The 23,180-nt window shown below is 44.2% G+C and overlaps 1 protein-coding gene across 1 annotated transcript in view; it reads right to left on the minus strand.

The window, feature by feature from the left end:
- Positions 1 to 3,289: 3,289 nt before the first annotated feature.
- spryd3 (SPRY domain containing 3) overlaps positions 3,290 to 23,180 on the minus strand; it is a 127,282-nt gene continuing 107,391 nt past the window's right edge. The window contains exons 8-11 of the mRNA XM_041856655.1: positions 13,154 to 13,211; positions 8,951 to 9,070; positions 5,514 to 5,662; positions 3,290 to 4,394 (exon numbers count right to left, since the gene is read on the minus strand). Of these exons, the coding sequence (XP_041712589.1) occupies positions 4,260 to 4,394; positions 5,514 to 5,662; positions 8,951 to 9,070; positions 13,154 to 13,211 (462 nt within the window). The 3' untranslated portion in view covers positions 3,290 to 4,259. The remainder of the gene's footprint in view (positions 4,395 to 5,513; positions 5,663 to 8,950; positions 9,071 to 13,153; positions 13,212 to 23,180) is intronic.

Consider the following 23,180-nt stretch of genomic DNA (forward strand, 5'->3'; position numbering starts at 1 on the left):
AACCACTTGTAAATTACATAGGGAGTGGATAGAGTACACTTAAAAAGTGCTTTGGATTTTTAACTAAACCCTCACCACCCATCCCCCCTATTATAAAAAGCCAACAGTCTCTCCCACATGTGACCAGCTCATGTCTTCAGTTATAGAATTCCATGTACAGAGAAATCTAGGAAAATAGATAGGAGATAATGAATCTATACAGTATATAATCTATACATACACTACATGACCAAAAGTATATGGGCACCTGCTCGTCGAACATCTCGTTCCAAAATCATGGGCATTAATATGGAGTTGGTCCCCCCTCTGCTGCTATAACAGCCTCCACTCTTCTGGGAAGACTTTCCACTAGATGTTGGAACATTGCTGCAGGGACTTGCTTCCATTCAGCCACAAGAGCATTAGTTAGGTCGGGCACTGATGTTGGGCGATTAGGACTGGCTCACAGTCGGCGTTCCAATTCATTCTAAAGGTGTTCGATGGGGTTGAGGTCAGGGCTCTGTGCAGGCCAGTCAAGTTCTTCCACACCGATCTCGACAAACCATTTCTGTATGGACCTCGCTTTGTGCATGGGGGCAAAGTTGGAAGCACAGAATCGTCTACAATGTCATTGTATACTGTAGCGTTAAGTTTTCTCTTCACTGGAACTAAGGACCATTATTCTTCCTCCACCAAACTTTACAGTTGGCACTATGCATTAGGGCAGGTAGCGTTCTCCTGGCATCCGCCAAACCAAGATTTGTCCATCGGACTGACAGATGGTGAAGCGTGATTCATCACTCCAGAGAACATGTTTCCACTGCTCCAGAGTACAATGGCAGCGAGCTTTACACCACTCCAGCCGACGCTTGGCATTGCGCATGTTATTCTTAGGCTTGTGTGCGGCTGCTCGGCCATGGAAACCCCTTTCATGAAGCTCCCAACGAACAATTATTGTGCTGACGTTGCTTCCAGAGGCAGTTTGGAACTTGGTAGTGAGTGTTCGAACCGAGGACAGATTATTTCTACGTGCTTCAGCACTCGCCGGTCCTGTTCTGTGAGCTTGTGTGGCCTACCACTTCGCAGCTGAGCCGTTGTTGCTCCTAGATGTTTCCACTTCACAATAACAGCACTTACAGTTGACCGGGGCAGCTCTAGCAGGGCAGAAATTTGACGAACTGACTTGTTGGGAAGTTGGCATCCTCTGACGGTGCCACGTTGAAAGTCACGGAGCTCTTCAGTACGGGCCATTCTACTGCCAATGTTTGTCTATGGAGATTGCATGACTGTGTGCTCGATTGTATACACCCGCCAGCAACAGGTGTGGCTGAAATAGCCGAATCCACTAATTTGAAGGGGAATCCACATACTTTTGGCCATGTAGTGTATATATTCACACATTTCCATAATTCTTTGATAAGGGGTTACTTGATGCCAGGATGCCATCCATGTGATATGGATAATATAATTTTTACACCCACCTAGCTCAGCTCTAGCCTGGTCCCAAATCTGTGTATACATGTTTGGCATGACAATGACCATAGGAGTTGGCTATACACTACCAGATATGTGGCCTAGCAAGCTCAGCTCCATGAGGCAGGTTAATGAGTACTCACAGGAGGGCACTACTCACTCAATCACACACAGAATCTGCCGGCGTCTCAAATGTCACCCTATTCCCTATATAGTGCATTAGTTTTGACCAGGGCAAATAGGGCACTTGTCAAAAGTAGCGCACTATACAGTGAGGGAAAAAAGTATTTGATCCCCTGCTGATTTTGTATGTTTGCCCACTGACAAATACATGATCAGTCTATAATTTTAATGGTAGGTTTATTTGAACAGTGAGAGACAGAATAACAACAACAAAAAAATCCAGAGAAACGCATGTCAAAAATGTTATAAATGGATTTGCATTTTAATGAGGGAAATAATTATTTGACCCCTCTGCAAAACATGACTTAATACTTGGTGGCAAAACACTTGTTGGCAATCACAGAGGTCAGACATTTTTTGTAGTTGGCCACCAGGTTTGCACACATCTCAGGAGGGATTTTGTCCCACTCATCTTTGCAGATCTTCTCCAAGTCATTAAGGTTTCGAGGCTGACGTTTGGCAACTCAAACCTTCAGCTCCCTCCACAGATTTTCTATGGGATTAAGGTCTGGAGACTGGCTAGGCCACTCCAGGACCTTAATGTGCTCTTCTTGAGCCACTCCTTTGTTGCCTTGGCCGTGTGTTTTGGGTCATTGTCATGCTGGAATACCCATCCACGACCCATTTTCAATGCCCTGGCTGAGGGAAGGAGGTTCTCACCCAAGATTTGACGGTACATGGCCCCGTCCATCATCCCTTTGATGCGGTGAAGTTGTCCTGTCCCCTTAGCAGAAAAACACCCCCAAAGCATAATGTTTCCACCTCCATGTTTGACGGTGGGGATGGTGTTCTTGGGGTCATAGGCAGCATTCCTCCTCCTCCAAACATGGCGAGTTGAGTTGATGCCAAAGAGCTCGGTTTTGGTCTCATCTGACCACAACACTTTCACCCAGTTCTCCTCTGAATCATTCAGATGTTCATTGGCAAACTTCAGACGGGCATGTATATGTGCTTTCTTGAGCAGGGGGACCTTGCGTGCGCTGCAGGATTTCAGTCCTTCACGGCGTAGTGTGTTACCAATTGTTTTCTTGGTGACTATGGTCCCAGCTGACTTGAGATCATTGACAAGATCCTCCCGTGTAGTTCTGGGCTGATTCCTCACCGTTCTCATGATCATTGCAACTCCACGAGGTGAGATCTTGCATGGAGCCCCAGGCCGAGGGAGATTGACAGTTATTTTGTGTTTCTTCCATTTGCAAATAATCGCACCAACTGTTGTCACCTTCTCACCAAGCTGCTTGGTGATGGTCTTGTAGCCCATTCCAGCCTTGTGTAGGTCTACAATCTTGTCCCTGACATCCTTGGAGAGCTCTTTGGTCTTGGACATGGTGGAGAGTTTGGAATCTGATTGATTGATTGCTTCTGTGGACAGGTGTCTTTTATACAGGTAACAAGCTGAGATTAGGAGCACTCCCTTTAAGAGTGTGCTCCTAATCTCAGCTCGTTACATATATAAAAGACACCTGGGAGACAGAAATCTTTCTGATTGAGAGGGGGTCAAATACTTATTTCCCTCATTAAAATGTAAATCAATTTATAACATTTTGACATGCGTTTTTCTGGATTTTCTTGTTGTTATTCTGTCTCTCACTGTTCAAATAAACCTACCATTACAATTATAGACTGATCATTTCTTTGTCAGTGGGCAAACGTACAAAATCAGCAGGGGATCAAATACTTTTTTCCCTCACTGTATAGGGGATAGGGTGCCATTTGGGAAGCAACCTCCAGTGCTCACGGGAGGGCACTACTCACTCACTAGTGCCTATCACATGAACTGCCAACAGGCTCTCAAGACCTGTTGGACATGCATTGCTATGTATAGGGCGATGACAAATGGAATAAACAAAGTGTGCCAGTAGACCTCATGAGAGACATTTAAGGGGCTCCACTGTTTCAGAGCCCAGGACCAGGCAGGACTGACTATTTGCTTTGACAGAGAAAAAATGTGGCTTGATGAAAAATAAAAAAACAACAAGTTGCACAGAATTATCCAACAAAGGCTAAGCCTTTAGTTTAGCCACAGTGAGTCTTCATGGTAGTTTTGCCACAGTGAGTCCTGATGGTAGTGTTGCCACAGTGAGTCCTGATGGTAGTTTTGGTATTCGCTGGTCCGAATACCCGAGACAACAAGGTGAAAAAAAATCGATGTTCCCTTGAGCAAGGCACTTGACCCTAATTTGCCAAACTACCATGGCTGACCCTGTAAAACAACACATTTCACTGCACTGGTGTATGTGGCATATATATTATTATTATTATAATTTTGTTTTTGCTACAGTAGACATGATGGTAGTTTTGCCACAGTGAGTCCTGATGGTTGTGACCAAGGCCGGGGTTCTATTCAAGGTGCGCTACAGGGCAGCACCCTATACTGCCGACAATATGCCTTTTAACAGCATTTTCCCAGATGTTTGCAGAGATCAAATAAATGGTAAACGGTCAACCATAAAATACCTTTAAAAGTCAGTTATAGTACGCCGTGGAATGAATCCCTGCCCTAATTTCACTACTCCGCTGATCCCCAGCAAGGCTTGATGTGGTCACTTGTCAGGCGATGACAGGGTGCAGTGTTCTGTTTCTGGGCTCATCTCATCCACTAAGAGGATGCAGGTCGGTCAGGTTCATCCACTGAGGGGGTGCAGGTCCACCTTGACCTTTTCTCCGCTGCTCAGCATCCCCACGGTGGGGTAGAACCCCCCTGGGGGCACCACCACCTCACGGCGACCCATCAGCTTTCCGTTCCGTGTGAAGAACACCTGCCACACAGCCACAGGAGGGCGCCAAAAAGACATTCAGATTCACTACTGTTTACATTCACATTTTAGTCATTTAGCAGACACTCCAATCCACAAAGACTTAGGCCAGGATTCAATCAGAGGAGCATTGTAGACTACAGGCAATGCACCTTTGTAAGGCAATTTCCCGATGCTCGTGGAGATCGCTGTGGATGTCGGCTCAAGTGTAAATTGCCTTTAAAAGTCAAGTTCAATGCGATTGTCTAAAACGTACCTTTGATTGAATCCCGGCCTTCAACTGAGGTAGGTAAAACCACCACATCACAATCATAAAAGAACACCTGTATAACCACAATGGGATGCCCAAAGGCATTCCCTACAGTTACTGTAGCTACAGCTACATATCTCACTGACACTCACTCAAATCACATCACACATCAAATATTTACCCAATCATTCTAAAAGCAGCTCTTTATATGAAGGCATATTGAGTTTCATGTCTTTGATGAATGATATTTAAAAAATGTCAGAATGGCCATTTTGTCAATATTGCCTTTCTCATGTAGCTATGGCATTACTACACCCTTAGTGACTCCAGTGTGTGTGTGTGTGTGTTTTTGTGTGTGTGTGTGGTGCGGTACGTGCGGTGCGGTGCCAGAGTGTTCTGTAATGTCAAAGCAGGCTTTGTTGGTAATGTGTCACACTGAATAAATATGAACAAATCCCTGGATTACGGCTTGGCCAATTCTATTCTCACTCTCTAAGGTTGCAACAACAGCATAAATGGCACCCTATTCCCTACATAGAGCCCTGGTCAAAAGTAGTGCACTATGTGGGGAATAGGGTGCCATTTGGGACGCAGACTACAGTCTCACTGACCCCTCGTTGCACAATGCAGCAGTGAGACTAGGGCCAAGGCATGGCAGCCATATGAGACGTGTGGTCTCTGTAAAGAATGCTGCTTCACCATTCCAGCAGCTACAGTCAATCAAAATAACAACAAACAAACACGATCAAACCACAACGCAGATTCAGTTCATGATTTTAAATCAAAGGATCTGCATGTGAGGAGGTAAGTGACACAAGTAACTTAGTCTAGATTATTGTGTTGTGTGTGTGTGACCAATGAGATGTGCTCACCATGACCTTCCTGCCGTCATGCTCCTGGTCCAGTTCGTCCCCCTCCTCCTCCTCCTCCAACTCTTCATCATTCAGGTACAGAACGTTCTGGATGCGCCCCTCGCCCTGCCTCGGCAGCACCTCCAACGGGTCCCACTCATCTATGTCATCTGAGGACAAAACACAAAAGGGCAAATCTTAACTCCCATTATTTCCATCAGGGGCGCAACGTTCACGGGACGGGAGGGACATGACCCCCCTTCATTCTGAAATTACATTACGTCTGCGTGGTCTCAGAGCCGTCAGGTAGGCTGTATTCTGGTTTCAGACGGCTGGATTTAGGACCGCATGGACACCACAGAGCAGAGCGTGCAGACAGGCTGTGTGAAGGCAAAGCTTCTGAAAGGCTACGGTGTAGGACCCGCATGGGAGAGATGAACAGAGGCAGCTGCTGTCTGTGTTGCGTTTTTCTTCTGAGTTTCAAAAGCAAGCAGAGCAGAAACTGGCTACTCTTTAGTTGACTGATCTAGCTGGCAAGGCAACTGCTGTTTGACAGAAGAAGAAAAAAATATTCCCAGTGCTGAGCTAGTAGTGTAACGTCAGCTAATGTTTCATCCCCTCTGGACTGAAGTTAATGAACTACTAGCAGCTAGTTAGCTAGCGAATAGCTACTACAGCCAGTTCAGCTCTAGCTAGCCTCTAGCTATCTGTCAGGTAGCAGTATCTAACAGCTGTTGTGTGTATGGAAATGTTTTGTCCCGTTTCAACAGAAGTAAATTTGATGATTTACCATTAGCTAGAGCTAGCCAAAAGTTGGCTAATGTTAGCTAGCTAGCTCACTAACTTTAGCTATAATTTTTACCTCAATCTCACTAGACCTGAATCAAACGATGAAACCAGTAGACAAACAATTGAAGACCGATATGCTGACATTTCTTCAGCGCAATATGAGTTTTTATTACTCAGTATAGCAATGTAACGTTATCTGTCAGTTTCCCTAGCTAATTCCCTACTTTTCACACTGACACGGTATTAACAGCTCTACAGGCTACACTGTCATGGTGCACAGTCAGTACACAACACTATGCTCATCATGTCTTAGCAGGATCAGATGGTGACAGGTGTCACTGCAGGGTCAGACAGCCAGGGAAGACCAGTCTACGGAGCTCAGGTGAATTTTGCAGTATATTATAACAATCAGTGACTGGATACAAAGTTCCATCTTGAGTTGATGGGTAGGCTACAGTCTGGGATCTGGGAATAATGGTCAATTCAATTATTGAACCATTGATTCTAGGATTGATTCAAGGGTTGATAGAGGCTTTTCCCGATGACACAAAACATGTCAAACAAAAATGTGACGAAGACCTGGGAGACGCTATTGATGATGATGAATGGATACAGATATGTTAGAATGCCCCGTCATGTTCATATAATCTCAGACATAAATTACTGCAGTTTAAGACCATCCATAGAACGTACTATATGCCAGTGAAACTGAATATCATGCTCTCAGAAATGTAATTATTCTGCTGGAGGTGTAAAACACACATTTGTACATATGTGCATATGTTATGGTCTTGTGAAGGCTGGCTGAATTCTGTCAAATAGTATGTTCTTTTATCTCAGCATGTCTACAGATTCTCCCTCCTCCCTGTTTTTGTTTGCTTGGAAATGTTGATACTGGAGACTTAACTGTGTAACCTAGCATTAATAGCGGCTAAGAAATGCATTGCCATTAATTGGAACGTTGGTTATCCTCCCACAATGAATGGAAGAAATGTCAAGTTATGTATCACTATATTTGATTTATTCCAATATTAAGGATATACTGTGCAACTTTCATAAGGTCTGGATACCTTATATGGAATACTGTAGGACAAAAGGAGTCTATTGAAAACATGCCCTCGTCAGGAGAGATACCTATTTAGGCAATCCCTAGCTGCTGGGCTGCTCAGTCCTGACCCTGGGGGTCTGCCGTACTGTTGGTTGTCACTCTGGCCTTGGCATAACACACCTGAAACCAATAATGAATGTTTAACTAAGATCCTAAAAGTTGAGTGGGGTGTGTTGGGTTGGGGCGCTGCAGGGCCGTGGACCCCTAGGGGCAGGACGGGGTGATCCAGCTATATTGTGTGCAAGTAAAAAGAGCTCTACTGTACTATTAGGCCTATGAAATGAATTATATGGAGGGTGTACTGTTTCTGTGTTTTAATGTGTAGGTGTATGTGTGTTTTTATTAAACTTTTGTTTTCCAAACCTTTAGACATAAAAACCTTGAGACATAAAAAAAAAGATGGGAAGGAAGTTGTGTTGGGGAGAGTTTATGTATTGACTAGACTGGTGGGGGTCGGGCATGCAGGTGGCTCGGGCTGGCTGGGCAGTCTGGCTGAAATTTGATATAGAGGATGTCTTAATAAAGACAATCAAAAGTATTTATAATTTATTTGTAAGAGTTGTTCATTTGTTAGGCTATTGGTTAAAGGTGCAACACAATATTGATTATTGAATTATCATTGATCTAGTTTAGTCTTATCAATCACTTAAACATATTTAATAATGATCTCTTACCTAGCTTGATGACTGTGGGCGTTTTTGCTTACTTTTTGTTGTTCTAAATAGAGACTGCTAGAAGGGCCATGGGTCATATTAGATTGTGTAGAAATGCAGGAAATGAGCTTTAGATGCCCCCCAAAAATGTAGGACCCCCCCGCCAAGTTATGTACCCCCCACTTCTAAAGCCAAGGTTGTGCCCCTGATTTCCATTGACATCAATGTATGACTAAGTGAAAATTGGACAGAAGTGAAGATTCGCCCCAAACAGCTGAATCATCTAACGTTCACTCTCAACTCAGGCAAGTGTCACTACTTCCTCTTTGTTCTACACCACATCTGTAGGTTACAGGGAGGACCTGTCATGTCATTAATGGGAACAAGTGACATTGGAAACTCTTTTAAAGGGATTCTCCGGTAATTTTGTATACTTTTTAGCCAGTAGTTTTGAAAGTAGCCCTCACGAGCCAAAAGTGTTTCCCGAAAATGGCGTCCTACGTCACATGTGCAGATACTGTATGAGGACCACGCCATTGCTCTCTCTCTCTCACTCTGCTGTGTGTGGATCTTGCTTGGCGAGGGGCTGAAGCTCATTGGTTGAACTTGAATTGCTAGGGGGCTGGTCCACGTGGGTGAAAATGTATGGAAAATGGCACAGATTCCAGAAAAACAGTTGCTTTCAAACAAGGAATATCATGAGACAGTAATTCTGCTCATAGATTATGCATGCATGAACTACACATTGACACATCCATCCCAAAGCGGGAGGTTTAAAAAATACTAGTCAGTTGCCAAAGTTCTGGAGCATGTCTTTAACTTCCATTACTGTAAACAAATTGCCATTCAGGAACAATAAAGATCTATTGAATTGAACTGAAAATGCGCCCCCATCTTATTGTCCTTACCTTCACCATCCAATATGTAGTCCCGTGGGAACATGATGCCACAGCCCATGATGTCACCCTCGATACAGCGAGGACCAAACGGCTCCCCAACCCCACTACCATGGAAGATCTTCCCATCATCTGAGAGAGAGAGAGAGAGAGAGAGAGAGAGAGAGAGAGAGAGAGAGAGAGAGAGAGAGAGAGAGAGAGAGAGAGAGAGAGAGAGAGAGAGAGAGAGAGAAAGACAGAGAGGGAGAGATAGAGAGTGAGAGAGGGAGAGAGAGGCAGAAAGAGAAAGAGAGAGAGAGGGAGAGAGAGAGGGAGAGAAAGAGGGGGAGAAATGAGTCTTGTCACTGTGAGGACTGTTGATGTAAAAAGGTCTAAGTGTGATTAATTTGTTTATTGATAGAGAGATAGATAGATAGATAGATAGATAGATAGATAGATAGATAGATAGATAGATAGATATATAGATAGATAGATAGATAGATAGATGGATAGATGGATAGATGGATAGATTATCCTACTGTATTATGCTACAATGTTTTTGAACTTTCACCAAGAGGGCAACATTGTCACCTAATTGTTCTTCGCAAAAGCAAAAAAACATGTTACTAGAAACACTTGCAGTGGAATTTCACTTGAAACTCTTTTTTACATAACATTACTTCAGTATTCTTTCAGTAAAACAAATCCAATCTCTGGTGGAAAACAACAAAACAAGAAAGAGAGAGAGAAAGAACGATACAAAAAGAAAGAAAAACATTGCTAAAAGGTAGCCTGCAGACATGATCCTCTACGGTGCGCTGCGGCATGGTTTCTGGTAAATATTTGTGGAGTTGTCATGGGAGCCGTTCCCGGCTCAGGATACTGTTTAAACAATCTTTATCTGAGATTGTGTGTGTGTGTGTGTGCAGGACGGGGAGGGAGATGGAGACACTGTATCATCAGGGCTCCCATGTGGGCCCCTGTCACAACACACACAGCAAACACTGGTGCCACGACGGGGGAAGAGAGGGGGAGGGGGAGGAGAAGATGGTGAAGAAGTGGGGAGGAGGGAGAGGAGAGGAGGGGGGATGAGAAGAGGAGAGGGGGAAGAGAGGAGAGGGAGAAGAGGAGTGCGGCTAAAAATAGCTGTGTGGCGCGTGGATAGAGAGAGGACTCTGGCTAGAGAAGGCAAGGCATCTGGCACCTGAGACACCAGCTCGCCACGCCAGGAAATCTGGCTGAAACCTGGCTGACACCTGGCTGGAAGGCAGCTGAAGACCGGAGGGACGGAGGAAAAGAGAGGCGTGAACGAGAGAACAGGACCGGTTGGCGTTCGTAATACGAGAGTATGTCTGGAAAACACAGGGGCTTCCCTGAATCCCTCCCTGGCCTGGCCCAGGGAACTTTGACTCAACTGTTTCCTCAAACATGAACAACTAGAATATGTGCATGGATTTTAACACCACAGCCACTGACCTAGAAGATACATACAGTAGGTCTTTATTGTTAAAATGTGGCTATGGTGGTTGTAGGATAGGGCCTGTGACAGTTCGGCAAGGCGGTGGTGGTGGTAGGTGTAGGGTGGGGCCTGTGCCGGTGACAAAGACAATGGGTTGTGGTATGCCAGGTCTGGCTCTGCGGTTGGCCAGTGCCTGCCAGGTTAGGTAGTGGTGGTTGTTGTAGGGCAGGGCATCATGCTGGTGTTGAGTCAGAGCATGAGTCACTGATGAGGAGTGGTGATAGGGTCGTGCTCTGAAAGCATTGCGCCTGCCAAGGTGACAGGTTTAATGAGGCTTGGTGAGCTGCTGCCTCACTGGCTGCTACTAACAGGGCACCGCAACAAGCCGCACACACACACACACATAACAGGGCGCTGCTCAGAGCAGAGAAAATGGACCACGGCCCATCGACACAGTCAGCACCATCACACTGTGGCAACACACGGAATGGAGGTTCTCACTGTCTGTGCCAATATCCCAACAGTCACACTTGTGATTGATGTGAGTGAAATGATACGCTGGCAGCTGGCAGCCACTTGCCCTCTGGAACGCGAGGAGAACATAAAAACAGATATGGGCTGATTCCCAAATGGCACACTACTCCCTTTAAATGGGCCTCTGGTCAAAAGTAGTGCACTATATAGGGAATAGGGTGCGATTTGGGATGCAGCCATGGTTGTGAGCTAAACAGACGACTGAGGTGATAAACCAAACCAGACCTTTTCACAGTGTTCTATCTTAGCCCACCACTGTTTTCGTGTTGGTAGAAAAAAGCTAAACAGCAAGAAGCTCTTTCTCAAAACTCAGTAAGGCAAAAGACACAAATTGAACATCGGCCTTTCCTATTGAGAATCTGCTATGGCCATATGCTATATTGCCTTTACTATAATTATTGCATACATACTAGTTTGTCATGTGTGTGCATATTGTGAAGTCCTGAGTTATTGCGCTGCTGACTGTGTTAAAGGCTTGGATGGATGGATGGATGGATGGATGGATGGATGGATGGAGAGGAGACCACTAAGAGGTTCTAATGGCATCTTGTTCCCTACATAGTGCACTACTTTTGACCAGAGCCCTCGTCAAAAGCAATGCACTATGTAGGGAATAGGATTACATTTGGGACGCAGAATAAGAGGTACTAGGAGTCCTGTTGATGTAGACTGAAGGAGCTGGACGGAGCCTGTATGTGAACCCAAGCATGAGAAGGCAAACCTCAGAAACAGCGTGGAAAACCACATACATCATCTTTGTCTCTAACAAATAAGATTAATGGGGAGCTGTGCTAGGGCGTGCAAATTCTTGTGGCGTCTTCCACACGCCAGCCAAACCAGAGGGGGAGCCCACATACAGAACGCAGTGGGACTGACTGTGATGCCCCAATCCATCCCTCAGTCAGCCCTGGTTGTATCATCTCCAGCCTTACTAGGGTTGCATCCCAAATAGCACCCTATTCCCTTTGTAGTGCACTACTTTTGACCAGGGCCCATTAGGGTTCTGGTCAAAAGTAGTGCACTACGAAATAGGGTGCCGTTTGGGAGGCAGCCTAGGACATAGTCAGATGGTGAGGAAAATAAACAGTAAAGTTGCGCACTACTTTGGACCAGATCCCTAATTGCACCCTATTCCCAGTATTTAGTGGACTACTCTGGCCAAAAGTAGTGCACTACACTGTATAGGCATTCGGGAATAGGATGCCATTTCAGACACACCCTTAAGACACACCATCTGGCTGATGCCCTCTGACCCATTGACGATGATGGGTTTAACAATGAGGTCCTTCAGACTGGCCTCTGTGTAGATAACCCTCAGCACCCCCATGATACATTCTCCCTAGCTCTGATACAGTATCAGACCTAGCAGCACTTGATAGCTAATCTATAGTGATAGCTCTTCAGTAATAGATAGCGGTGGGATGCTGGAGGCTTTGGAATGGCAGATGCCTGGAGACAGAGAGATTGCAGCAGTTGGTAACAGGGCCTGTCTTCACAAAGGGCCACACTGAGCAGTTATACAACCGTAGCAAGATAACTGATTATCTGATTGGAGAAGGAGAGATGACTCCCTGAGGAATGAGATATCCTCCCCCTTTCTTCCTCAGACGTTTTGCCGTTCTCTTCTTTATCGCCCTGCGTGATCCTACTCTATCTTCCCTGGCCACCTCCAGCTGAGATGGTGCCCAGAGATGCTTGGTTTGAAAACTGTGTGTATCAGAGAGATACACAGGAAACAGCTCTGATCCATCAGCCACATACTCAGGGAATGAGCTAACCAGTAAGCAAGACAGGCCAGGAGAGGGGAGAAAGGCAAGACAGAAAACAAGTTAGGAAGAGCACAGAGAAATGTTGACGAAGAGCACAGAGAAATGTTGATGAAGAGCACAGAGAAATGTTGACGAAGAGCGCCGAGAAATGTTGACGAAGAGCACAGAGAAATGTTGACGAAGAGCACAGAGAAATGTTGACGAAGAGCACAGAGAAATGTTGACGAAGAGCACAGAGAAATGTTGATGAAGAGCACAGAGAAATGTTGACGAAGAGCACAGAGAAATGTTGACGAAGAGCGCAGAGAAATGTTGACGAAGAGCACAGAGAAATGTTGACGAAGAGCGCAGAGAAAAGTTGACGAAGAGCGCAGAGAAATGTTGACGAAGAGCACAGAGAAATGTTGACGAAGAGCACAGAGAAATGTTGATGAAGAGCACAGAGAAATGTTGATGAAGAGCACCAAGTCTCACCTGCGTGATAAGCCACTGAGCCTCGGCTCCAGCCCGGGTGTCTGTTCTTGGGGTAGTCCTAAAGACAGACAGATTCACAAGTTACAATCACAGCTCACTACACACATTCAAGTCCTCTCTAAAGACATAACTTTTCCCACAGGCTTGTCTTGGCTTTTATGTGTTCCCACATATTTTTTTTTCTAGTGTACTCCCCTGGTTAGTCTGTCATCCGGTTAGTGTTTGTTAAGTGTACTTTGTTAAGTGTACTTTTTATATTCTTGCTGAATGTATACTTTTATTGCTTTGTTATTAATCTCGCTGATTTATTATGTAAAGTGATGGTGTCTGATCCCTACACTCATTAAGTTTTTCTCCCTCAAGCAAACCAGTGTTTGTTGCCACAGTGTCTCACAGTAAAGTACACACAGGAAGAGGATACATCTTTTCTATACAGGTTCTCCATGCCAACAGAAACAATAAAAGCGCTAACTAAGGTTTGGATTAGATCAGAGTCAGTGTGACTCAGACTCAGAGAGTTAATCACCAGAGATATTTTTTGTTTTCTATGGTTTACTCAACCTCCATAAGTACAGCCAACCATCCACAGCCCAAAGAGGAGGAAGACAACTCCTTTTCATTCCACCTTAAAGAAGAACATGTAGCAGAATTGCTAATAAAGAACCCCCAAAACATGTAACAGGTCATTATTGATTGTTGAAGCGGTTAAGAAAACACTACAACCCTTTACTCAAATGGACCACATTTCAGTGGAGATTAATGTACCTACAGACACAAGCTGTGTCTGAAATCTGGCTTGCCTACTACTTACTGAAACTGCATACTGTGTACTAATTGTCCTACATACTATTTAGAACGTACTGTTTAGTAACAATGAATGCAGTAAGCAATAAATATCAGCATATTAGGCTCATCCTACTGAGAATGTGTCATCATCTAATGCGCAATTGCGTTGATTCCCACCATTCGTTCATTTTGGTACAGCTCGTCCCTTCAGCTGATTATCAGCTGTTGTCAAACACACAAGTCTCAGAAGACGATTCTCTTCCTCAATAGTGTTGCAGCGAATTCTACTAGATGAAAAGCCAAAATGAGTATGACATCGTGGCATTTAAAACATACAAAATTGTCACATCCTATAAAACTATTTTTTCGTATACCCAAAATGCGTAGAGAATAGGATGCCATGTAGGATGCAGGCTCTGATCAATGCTTCGGATGGTGAAAGCAGAAAGGAGCACTTGGCTCATCTAATTAATGTGGATCGTAAGTGATGGATTTACAGTCAAGCCACAGTGAAACCACAGACCTGTGTCTTAGCACAGATGAGTGATGTCTTTAATACCCCTCAGTTTAATTCCCAAACCCCTGGATCTCTGCCATCTACTTTATCATGTTGTTTTCTGACTGAGGCCTCTAGATTTTATGGTATGCAGTTGAGCAATATTAAAGCAGCAGTAAGTGCCTAAATATTGACAGGACAACTTCACTCGAAACGTATCGTTTGTTCACAAACAAATACATCGTCAACCGTCTCCCTCGGTCTGTATAAATCTGCATAAAAGTTTATTCTGTTAACCCCGGAACCTCAGTCTACTACTTAAACATGAACTTTGGACCACATTGTTCTGCAGAAACCATTAGTCAAAAACTAAGCCGCTTCCAAGAATAACAAACAGTAGCGTTCTGTCTGTTCGTAGCAGAGCCCTATCTGATCCTCAGGGGCTTTATCAGTGTCATTGGAGCTAGCCTGCATTTCCACACTGTGACAGAGTCAACAAGCTGGAGCTGCAGAGATGCTGGCCTTCCCTGGCCGGGCCCTGTTGGATTCATGGAAGCAGATACTCATCTCTCTCCTGAGTCCTCGGCTATAAATATCACCACAGGGATTACTGCAGGAGAAGCCAGGTGAGCATGTGTTTGTGTGCCCACAACCTCTCAGAGAGAGAGAGGGGTAAGGGTAAGGAGTGGTGGTGGTGATGCAGGTTTGTTTGTGTAACCCCTTGTCATCGTGTAAAAACCACCATCGTGAAATACCAGGGCAGAGAGATGGAGATCAGAGATCAGCACTTGATGGGAATGAATAGAACAACAGCCTGTGTGTGCCCTGTCTATTCTACAGTAAACCAGAGACAGAGAGGCCTTGGCTTTCACTCTCAGCTCCTTTGTTCAGCCAGATAGAACCTGACCTTAGTAGAGTCAACTTGTTCAAAGGCTCTGGTTCTGAAGTGCTGCATCAGGGAGCTTTCTCAGGGCAGTGAGGACACAGAGACACAGCCACAGGGCTAGGTCAGGCCGTAGTAAACACGCACACATATTAACCTGACCGGGCTGGAACTACAGTGCCTTCGGAAAGTATTCAGACCCCTTGACTTTTTCCACATTTTGTTACGTTACAGCCTTATTCTAAAATTGATTAAATAAAAAATTTTCCTCAGCAATCTACACACAATACCCCATAATGACAAAGCGAAAACAGGTCTTTAAAATGTTTTTGCTAATTTATTAAAAATTAAAAACAGAAATACCTTTTTTACATAAGTATTTAGACCCTTTGCTATGAGACATGAAATTGAGCTCAGGTGCATCCTGTTTCCATTGATCATCCAACTTGATTGGAGTCCACCTGTGGTAAATTCAATTGATCGGACATGATTTGGAAAGGCACACACCTGTCTATATAAGGTCCCACAGTTGACAGTGCATGTCAGAGCAAAAACCAAGCCATGAGGTCGAAGGAATTGTCCGTGGAGCTCCGAGACAGGATTGTGTCGAGGCACAGATCTGGGGAAGGGTATCAAAACATTTCTGCAGCGTTGAAGGTCCCCAAGAACACAGTGGCCTCATCATTCTTAAATGGAAGAAGTTTGGAACCACCAAGCCTCTTCCTAGAGCTGGCTGCCCGGCTAAACTGAGCAATCGGGGGAGAAGGGCCGATGGTCACTCTGACAGAGCTCTAGAGTTACTCTATGGAGATGGAAAAATCTTCCAGAAGGACAACCATCTCTGCAGCACTCCACCAATCAGGCCTTTATGGTAGAGTGGCCAGATGGAAGCCACTCCTCAGTAAAAGGCACATGACAGCCCGCTTGGAGTTTGCCAAAAGGCACCTAAAGACTCTCAGACCATGGGAAACAAGATTCTCTGGTCTGATGAAACCAAGATTGAACTCTTTGGCCTGAATGCCAAGCGTCACGTCTGGTGGAAACCTGGCACCATCCCTATGGAGAAGCATGGTGGTGGCAGCATCATGCTGTGGGGTCGTTTTTCAGCGGCAGGGACTGGGAGACTAGTCAGAATCGAGGCAAAGATGAACGGAGCAAAGTACAGAGAGATCCTTGTTGAAATCCTGCTCCAGAGCGCTCAGGACCTCAGACTGGGGCGAAGGTTCACCTTCCAACAGGACAACGACCCTAAGCACACAGCCAAGACAACGCAGGAGTGCCTTCGGAACAAGACTCTGAATGTCCTTGAGTGGCCCAGCCAGAGCCCTGACTTGAACACAATCAAACATCTCTGGAGATATCTGAAAATAGCTGTGCAGCAACGCTCCCCATCCAACCTGACAGAGCTTGAGAGGATCTGCAGAGAGGAATGGGTGTGCCAAGCTTGTAGCGTCATACCCAAGAAGACTCGAGGCTGTAATCGCTGCCAAAGGTGCTTCAACAAAGTACTGAGTAAAGGGTCTGAATACATTTACTTATGTAAATGTAATATTTCTGTTTTAAATTTGCTTTGTTTTTGCTTTGTCATTATGGGGTATTGTGTGTAGATTGATGAGGGGGGAAAAACTATGTAATCAATTTTAGAATGAGGCTGTAACGTAACAAAATCTGGAAAAAGTCAAGGGGTCTGAATACTTTCCGAATGCACTGTATGTGGTACACCAACAATAACCATGCCAAACAAAGAAGAGGACAGTGTCTCGCTTACGCAGGTGAAATATATTTTAAACCAACAAAAATAATTCTACAAGGAGCTGTTACAACTGCAGGAGAATAGCTTCAAAAGTTTCACATACGGAAAAAACATATATAAAATATAATACATGTGAGATGTTTAAAATTGGCCAAATATTTTTATTTTATTTTTTAATACATTTAAGATTCCTAAATGTATTATTTAAAATGTATATATAAATGTTATATATTTTATATACAGTGGGGGAAAAAAGTATTTAGTCAGCCACCAATTGTGCAAGTTCTCCCACTTAAAAAGATGAGAGAGGCCTGTAATTTTCATCATAGGTACACATCAACTATGACAGACAAAATGAGAAAAAAAATTCCAGAAAATCACATTGTAGGATTTTTAATGAATTTATTTGCAAATTATGGTGGAAAATAAGTATTTGGTCAATAACAAAAGTTTCTCAATACTTTGTTATATACCCTTTGTTGGCAATGACACAGGTCAAACGTTTTCTGTAAGTCTTCGCAAGGTTTTCACACACTGTTGCTGGTATTTTGGCCCATTCCTCCATGCAGATCTCCTCTAGAGCAGTGATGTTTTGGGGCTGTCGCTGGGCAACACGGACTTTCAACTCCCTCCAAAGATTTTCTATGGGGTTGAGATCTGGAGACTGGCTAGGCCACTCCAGGACCTTGAAATGCTTCTTACGAACCCACTCCTTCGTTGCCCGTGTGTTTGGGATCATTGTCATGCTGAAAGACCCAGCCACGTTTCATCTTCAATGCCCTTGCTGATGGAAGGAGGTTTTCACTCAAAATCTTACGATACATGGCCCCATTCATTCTTTCCTTTACACGGATCAGTCATCCTGGTCCCTTTGCAGAAAAACAGCCCCAAAGCATGATGTTTCCACCCCCATGCTTCACAGTAGGTATGGTGTTCTTTGGATGCAACTCAGCATTCTTTGTCCTCCAAACACGACGAGTTGAGTTTTTACCAAAAAGTTCTATTTTGGTTTCATCTGACCATATGACATTCTCCCAATCCTCTTCTGGATCATCCAAATGCACTCTAGCAAACTTCAGACGGGCCTGGACATGTACTGGCTTAAGCAGTGGGACACGTCTGGCACTGCAGGATTTGAGTCCCTGGCGGCGTAGTGTGTTACTGATGGTAGGGTTTGTTACTTTGGTCCCAGCTCTCTGCAGGTCATTCACTAGGTCCCCCCGTGTGGTTCTGGGATTTTTGCTCACCGTTCTTGTGATCATTTTGACCCCACGGGGTGAGATCTTGCATGGAGCCCCAGATCGAGGGAGATTATCAGTGGTCTTGTATGTCTTCCATTTCCTAATAATTGCTCCCACAGTTGATTTCTTCAAACCAATCTGCTTACCTATTGCAGATTCAGTCTTCCCAGCCTGGTGCAGGTCTACAATTTTGTTTCTGGTGTCCTTTGACAGCTCTTTGGTCTTGGCCATAGTGGAGTTTGGAGTGTGACTGTTTGAGGTTGTGGACAGGTGTCTTTTATACTGATAACAAGTTCATACAAGTGCCATTAATACAGGTAACGAGTGGAGGACAGAGGCGCCTCTTAAAGAAGAAGTTACAGGTCTGTGAGAGCCAGAAATCTTGCTTGTTTGTAGGTGACCAAATACTTATTTTCCACCATAATTTGCAAAGAAATTCATTAAAAATCCTACAATGTGATTTTCTGGAGAAAAAAAATCTCAATTTGTCTGTCATAGTTGACGTGTACCTATGATGAAAATTACAGGCCTCTCTCATCTTTTTAAGTGGGAGAACTTGCACAATTGGTGGCTGACTAAATACTTTTTTTCCCCACTGTATATATTTTCACATGTACTTATAAGAAATATATTGCTTTATTAAAAACATTTTAAAAATCATATTGTAACAAAATGGTGACTGTCTTAACAATTCAGCTTTAGTAGGGTGTCAGCCTCCTTAAAGGTCCAATGCAGACGGTGAAAAATTTTTTTTTACCCCCTTTTTCTCCCCAATTTCGATCGTCTCATCGCTGCAACTCCCCAACCGGCTTGGGAGGCGAAGGTCGAGTCATGCGTCCTCCGAAACATGACCCGCCAAATCGCGGTTCTTAACACCCGCCCGCTTAAACCGGAAGCCAGCCGCACCAATGTGTCAGAGGAAACACTGTTCAACTGACGACCGAGGTCAGCCTGCAGGCGCACGGCCCGCCACAAGGAGTCGCTAGAGCTCGATGAGCCAAGTAAAGCCCCCCCGGCCAAACGCTCCCCTAACCCGGACGACGCTGGGCTAATTGTGCGCCGCCCTATGGGACTCCCGATCACAGCCGGTTGTGATACAGCCCGGGATCGAACCCAGGTCTGTAGTGATGCCTCTAGCACTGCATGGTGTTTTGGCTTGGTGGCTAAAAATATGATCTCCATTGAAAAGTTATTTAAGAAGACAAATTAGCAACTACTTTGGCCACCCTGTAGACTAGATGTAATAGCCATGCATTTCTAGAATATTGTCAGGCATTACAGGCATTGCCTTGCCTTGATAAAGATTAGCAATAATGACTCTACAGGGCTCTAAAGTGCGACCAATTTGGAATATTTTGAAATATTTTGGAGAACTGTTCAACTATGAAAGAAATTGTGAATAATGTTAAGTGAGAAAGTTACAGAGGGTCAAAGATTATAGCCCCAAGATAAGCTAACCTCTCACCATTACCAATAAATAATAGGTCATTTAGCAGACGCTCTTATCCAGAGCGACTTACAGGAGCAATTAGGGTTAAGTGCCTTGCTCAAGGGCACATCGACAGATTTTTCACCTAGTCGGCTCGGGGATTAGAACCAGCGACCTTTCGGTTACTGGCACAACGCTCTTAACCACTAAGCTACCTGCCGCCCATTAGCATGTCTTGGGGGTATGATCTTTGACTCTCTGTAACTTTCTCACTAATCATTATTCACGATTCATTCAAGATGATCCATAATCATGGTAGCATCCACATTAATGTACAAGAGTTTAGAAACATATTATATTCTCATTGACAATAAAAGTGACTCCAAAATGACACATTATTTACTATGAATTTCTATTGGGCACAAAATGATCTGAAACACAACCAAAATGAACTGCAAATGCATCTAACAAGTTTGTAGTCACAAGCTTGATGTAGTCATTGCGTGCTAGGAATATGGGACCAAATACTACACTTTTGACTACTTTATTTATAAGAATCTTTAGGGGTGTCAATAATTTTGACCCCTACCTTTTTTGAGAAAATAAGTATTACATGTTAAACACAATCTCATTCTCTGAGCAATTGTATTAGTATAAAATAATATAATTACCCATGTTTTTGGAGCATACAATATAGCTCAGTATTTGAATTGTGTATTTTATACAGTCATTATTGCTCATCTTTATCAAGGGTGTCAATAATTTCAGATCCCACTGTATGAACCTGTATCTCTGGAATAAGACATTACATGCATTTTAGCAAAGATGCAAATGTATCTACATGTATTTGAAATACATTTGATGTTTAGTTAAATATATTGTAACGTATTTGTATTTATTTTTATGGGTTTGTCCAAATACTGGTTGATTCAACAAACAGTTGAGTCTGAGGAGAAAGTGAGGAAAATGATTGATGATAAGCTGCAGATGGATCATAAGAAGATTGAGGTGGAGTGCGCCCACAGGACTGGAAAACCTATCTCCGTCCCAGGTAGACCCCGGTCGATGGTGGTCTACCTAGTAGCCTACTTAAACATTGCTTTGAACTGTTGAATGCTCAGTACTTATGACTGTGAAGTGTTGGAACACTGACTTGGACTGGTTTCAGGTCAATTTGTGATAGCTTTCTGATAATTGGTTGGAGGGGGTATTTTTCTTCACCTCTGCAAGGCAATCAGCAATCAGTGCTGAGAGGCGTGTCCTTCACCTCTGCTAGGAAATCAGCAATTAGTTTTAGTACTTCAGTCTCCCCTAGTTTTTCAGCGGTCTTGTCAAGCAGCGGTGTTGTCGGCCAAAACGAGAACTATCACTGAAACAAAGACGTCCTGCCGAGTTGTTCTGCCGAGTTGTTCGAGGAAGGAAAGAGAGGAAGGCTTCACACTACTCTCTCACTTGAGTATCTTACCTAGTTATTTTTAGATTCTCATTTTGCTCTTTGTAGCTTTGTCAAGTATGTGTGTGATTTCTATCCCAGTTAGCTCCTCTCCCTGTAGGTTTTACAGACGCTAACCACCCCGTGGCTGCAACCCTTCTAATCTAGTGTACCCTGCGCGTTAGGGTTGGGCAGTATACTGTATCCCGGGGTGTTTCCTTGGTATGATTTTCCAATACCGTCTTTTATAAATGTGAATATTTGTACTTTTAACATAAATACCTGCAGTTAACTTGTGCACTAGGTAATAGAAAAAGCAGATACTGTTCATCATTTTGCCCAATAGATTTTTTTTCGTTATGAAGTTTACCGGTATTGGTTTCCTAAAACAGCTGCTTGAGCCAGTCGTGTATTTGTTTACAAAGAAGCACAATGAGCAAAACAGGAATTTTGTGAGGTAAGTCACTCCTGCAGCGCAACTTTACTGAGGTAATCAAGTTACACTTGTATGAAATTCATTTTTTAAATTTTAATTTTTTTTGTCATTTAGCAGACGCTCTTATCCAGAGCGACTTACAGTTAGTGAGTGCATAAATTTTTTCATACTAGCCCCCTGTGGGAATCGAACCCACAACCCTGGCGTTGCAAGCGCCATGCTCTACCAACTGAGCTACACGGGACCTCTACTACTAATGTTTGCCAGCTATATATCTTATAACTATTAAGTTAACCATCTAAGATGTGCCAAATAAATTCTCTCCAGCTGGGTTTTGCTAACGTTAGCTGAGTAGCTAACGTTAGCTTGCAAGATCAAGCTTCTTGGTAACAGCAGCAGAGAGAGAGCTAGCTGCTGTCTAACATTTGTTTTGTGTGTGCTGCAAACTGCGTTTTGAGATACTTGCATAACTTTATGAGCTGGGTTGTCTTAGTAGTTAATGTTCGCATGCTCTCGTTAGCATCTGCTATGGGAATTCCTTAGTACTAGTTAGCATTTCTTAGCATTCCGGTTTGTTAGCATTCTGACGTATTTTTATAATTTGTTTTGTTTGAGAAAAACAAATAGCGCCCCTTGTGTGCACTGCTGGTAATACCGTATATCCCAGGATGGCACATACTAATTTCTCATACATTTTCATTATATTTTCCCCTTCTCGCACCTGTCTATCTCCTCATTGGAATTCCATGCTGTCACTGTCACTTGTCCACTCAAGCTTAACATTGTTGCCATCCATCGCCCACCAGGTGCCGTTGGAGAGTTCCTCAATGAGCTTGACACCTTGATAAGCAAATATCTGGACGATGGCTCACCACTCATCGTACTGGGCGACTTCAAATCCCCGCGCCTGACTGACTCATTTCTTTCCCCTCCTTGCCTCTTTTTACCTCACCCTCTCCCCGTCCCCTCCCACTTACAAGGCAGGCAATACGTTTGACCTCCTCTTTACTACAGGCTGTTAGCCTATTAATCTCACTGCAATCCCCCTCCAGGTCTCTGATCAATACTGTTTATTTCTTTCTCCCACTCTCCTCCAACCCTACCCACCCAGCCCCTACCCAGATTGTCACACGCAGTCTCAATCTTTGCCCTCTCTCCCACCATCTCTCCATTCTGCTAGATCCTTCTCCCTCCTGTCTCAGCCTCTTCGACCCAACTCTCCTCCCTTTCCGCCTCTTGACTCCCACTGTCCACTTTCCTACCGGCCGTCTCGACCCTCCCCTCCTGCTCCGTGGCTGAATGACTCACTGCATGCTCATAGAACTAGAATTGTCTAGAATGTAATTGTATGCTGTAGCGTTAAGATTTGCCTTCACTGGAACTAAGGGGCCTAGCCCGAACCATAAAAAACAGCCCCAGACCCTTCCTCCTCCACCAAACTTTACAGTTGGCACTATGCATTGGGGCAAGTAGCGTTCTCCTGGCATCCGCCAAACCCAGATTTGTCCGTAGGAATGCCAGATGGTGAAGCGTGATTCATCACTCCAGAGAACGCATTCCACTGCTCCAGA

Source organism: Coregonus clupeaformis, chromosome 30 (genome assembly GCF_020615455.1).
Source record: "Coregonus clupeaformis isolate EN_2021a chromosome 30, ASM2061545v1, whole genome shotgun sequence".
NCBI classification, from domain to species: Eukaryota; Metazoa; Chordata; class Actinopteri; order Salmoniformes; family Salmonidae; genus Coregonus; species Coregonus clupeaformis.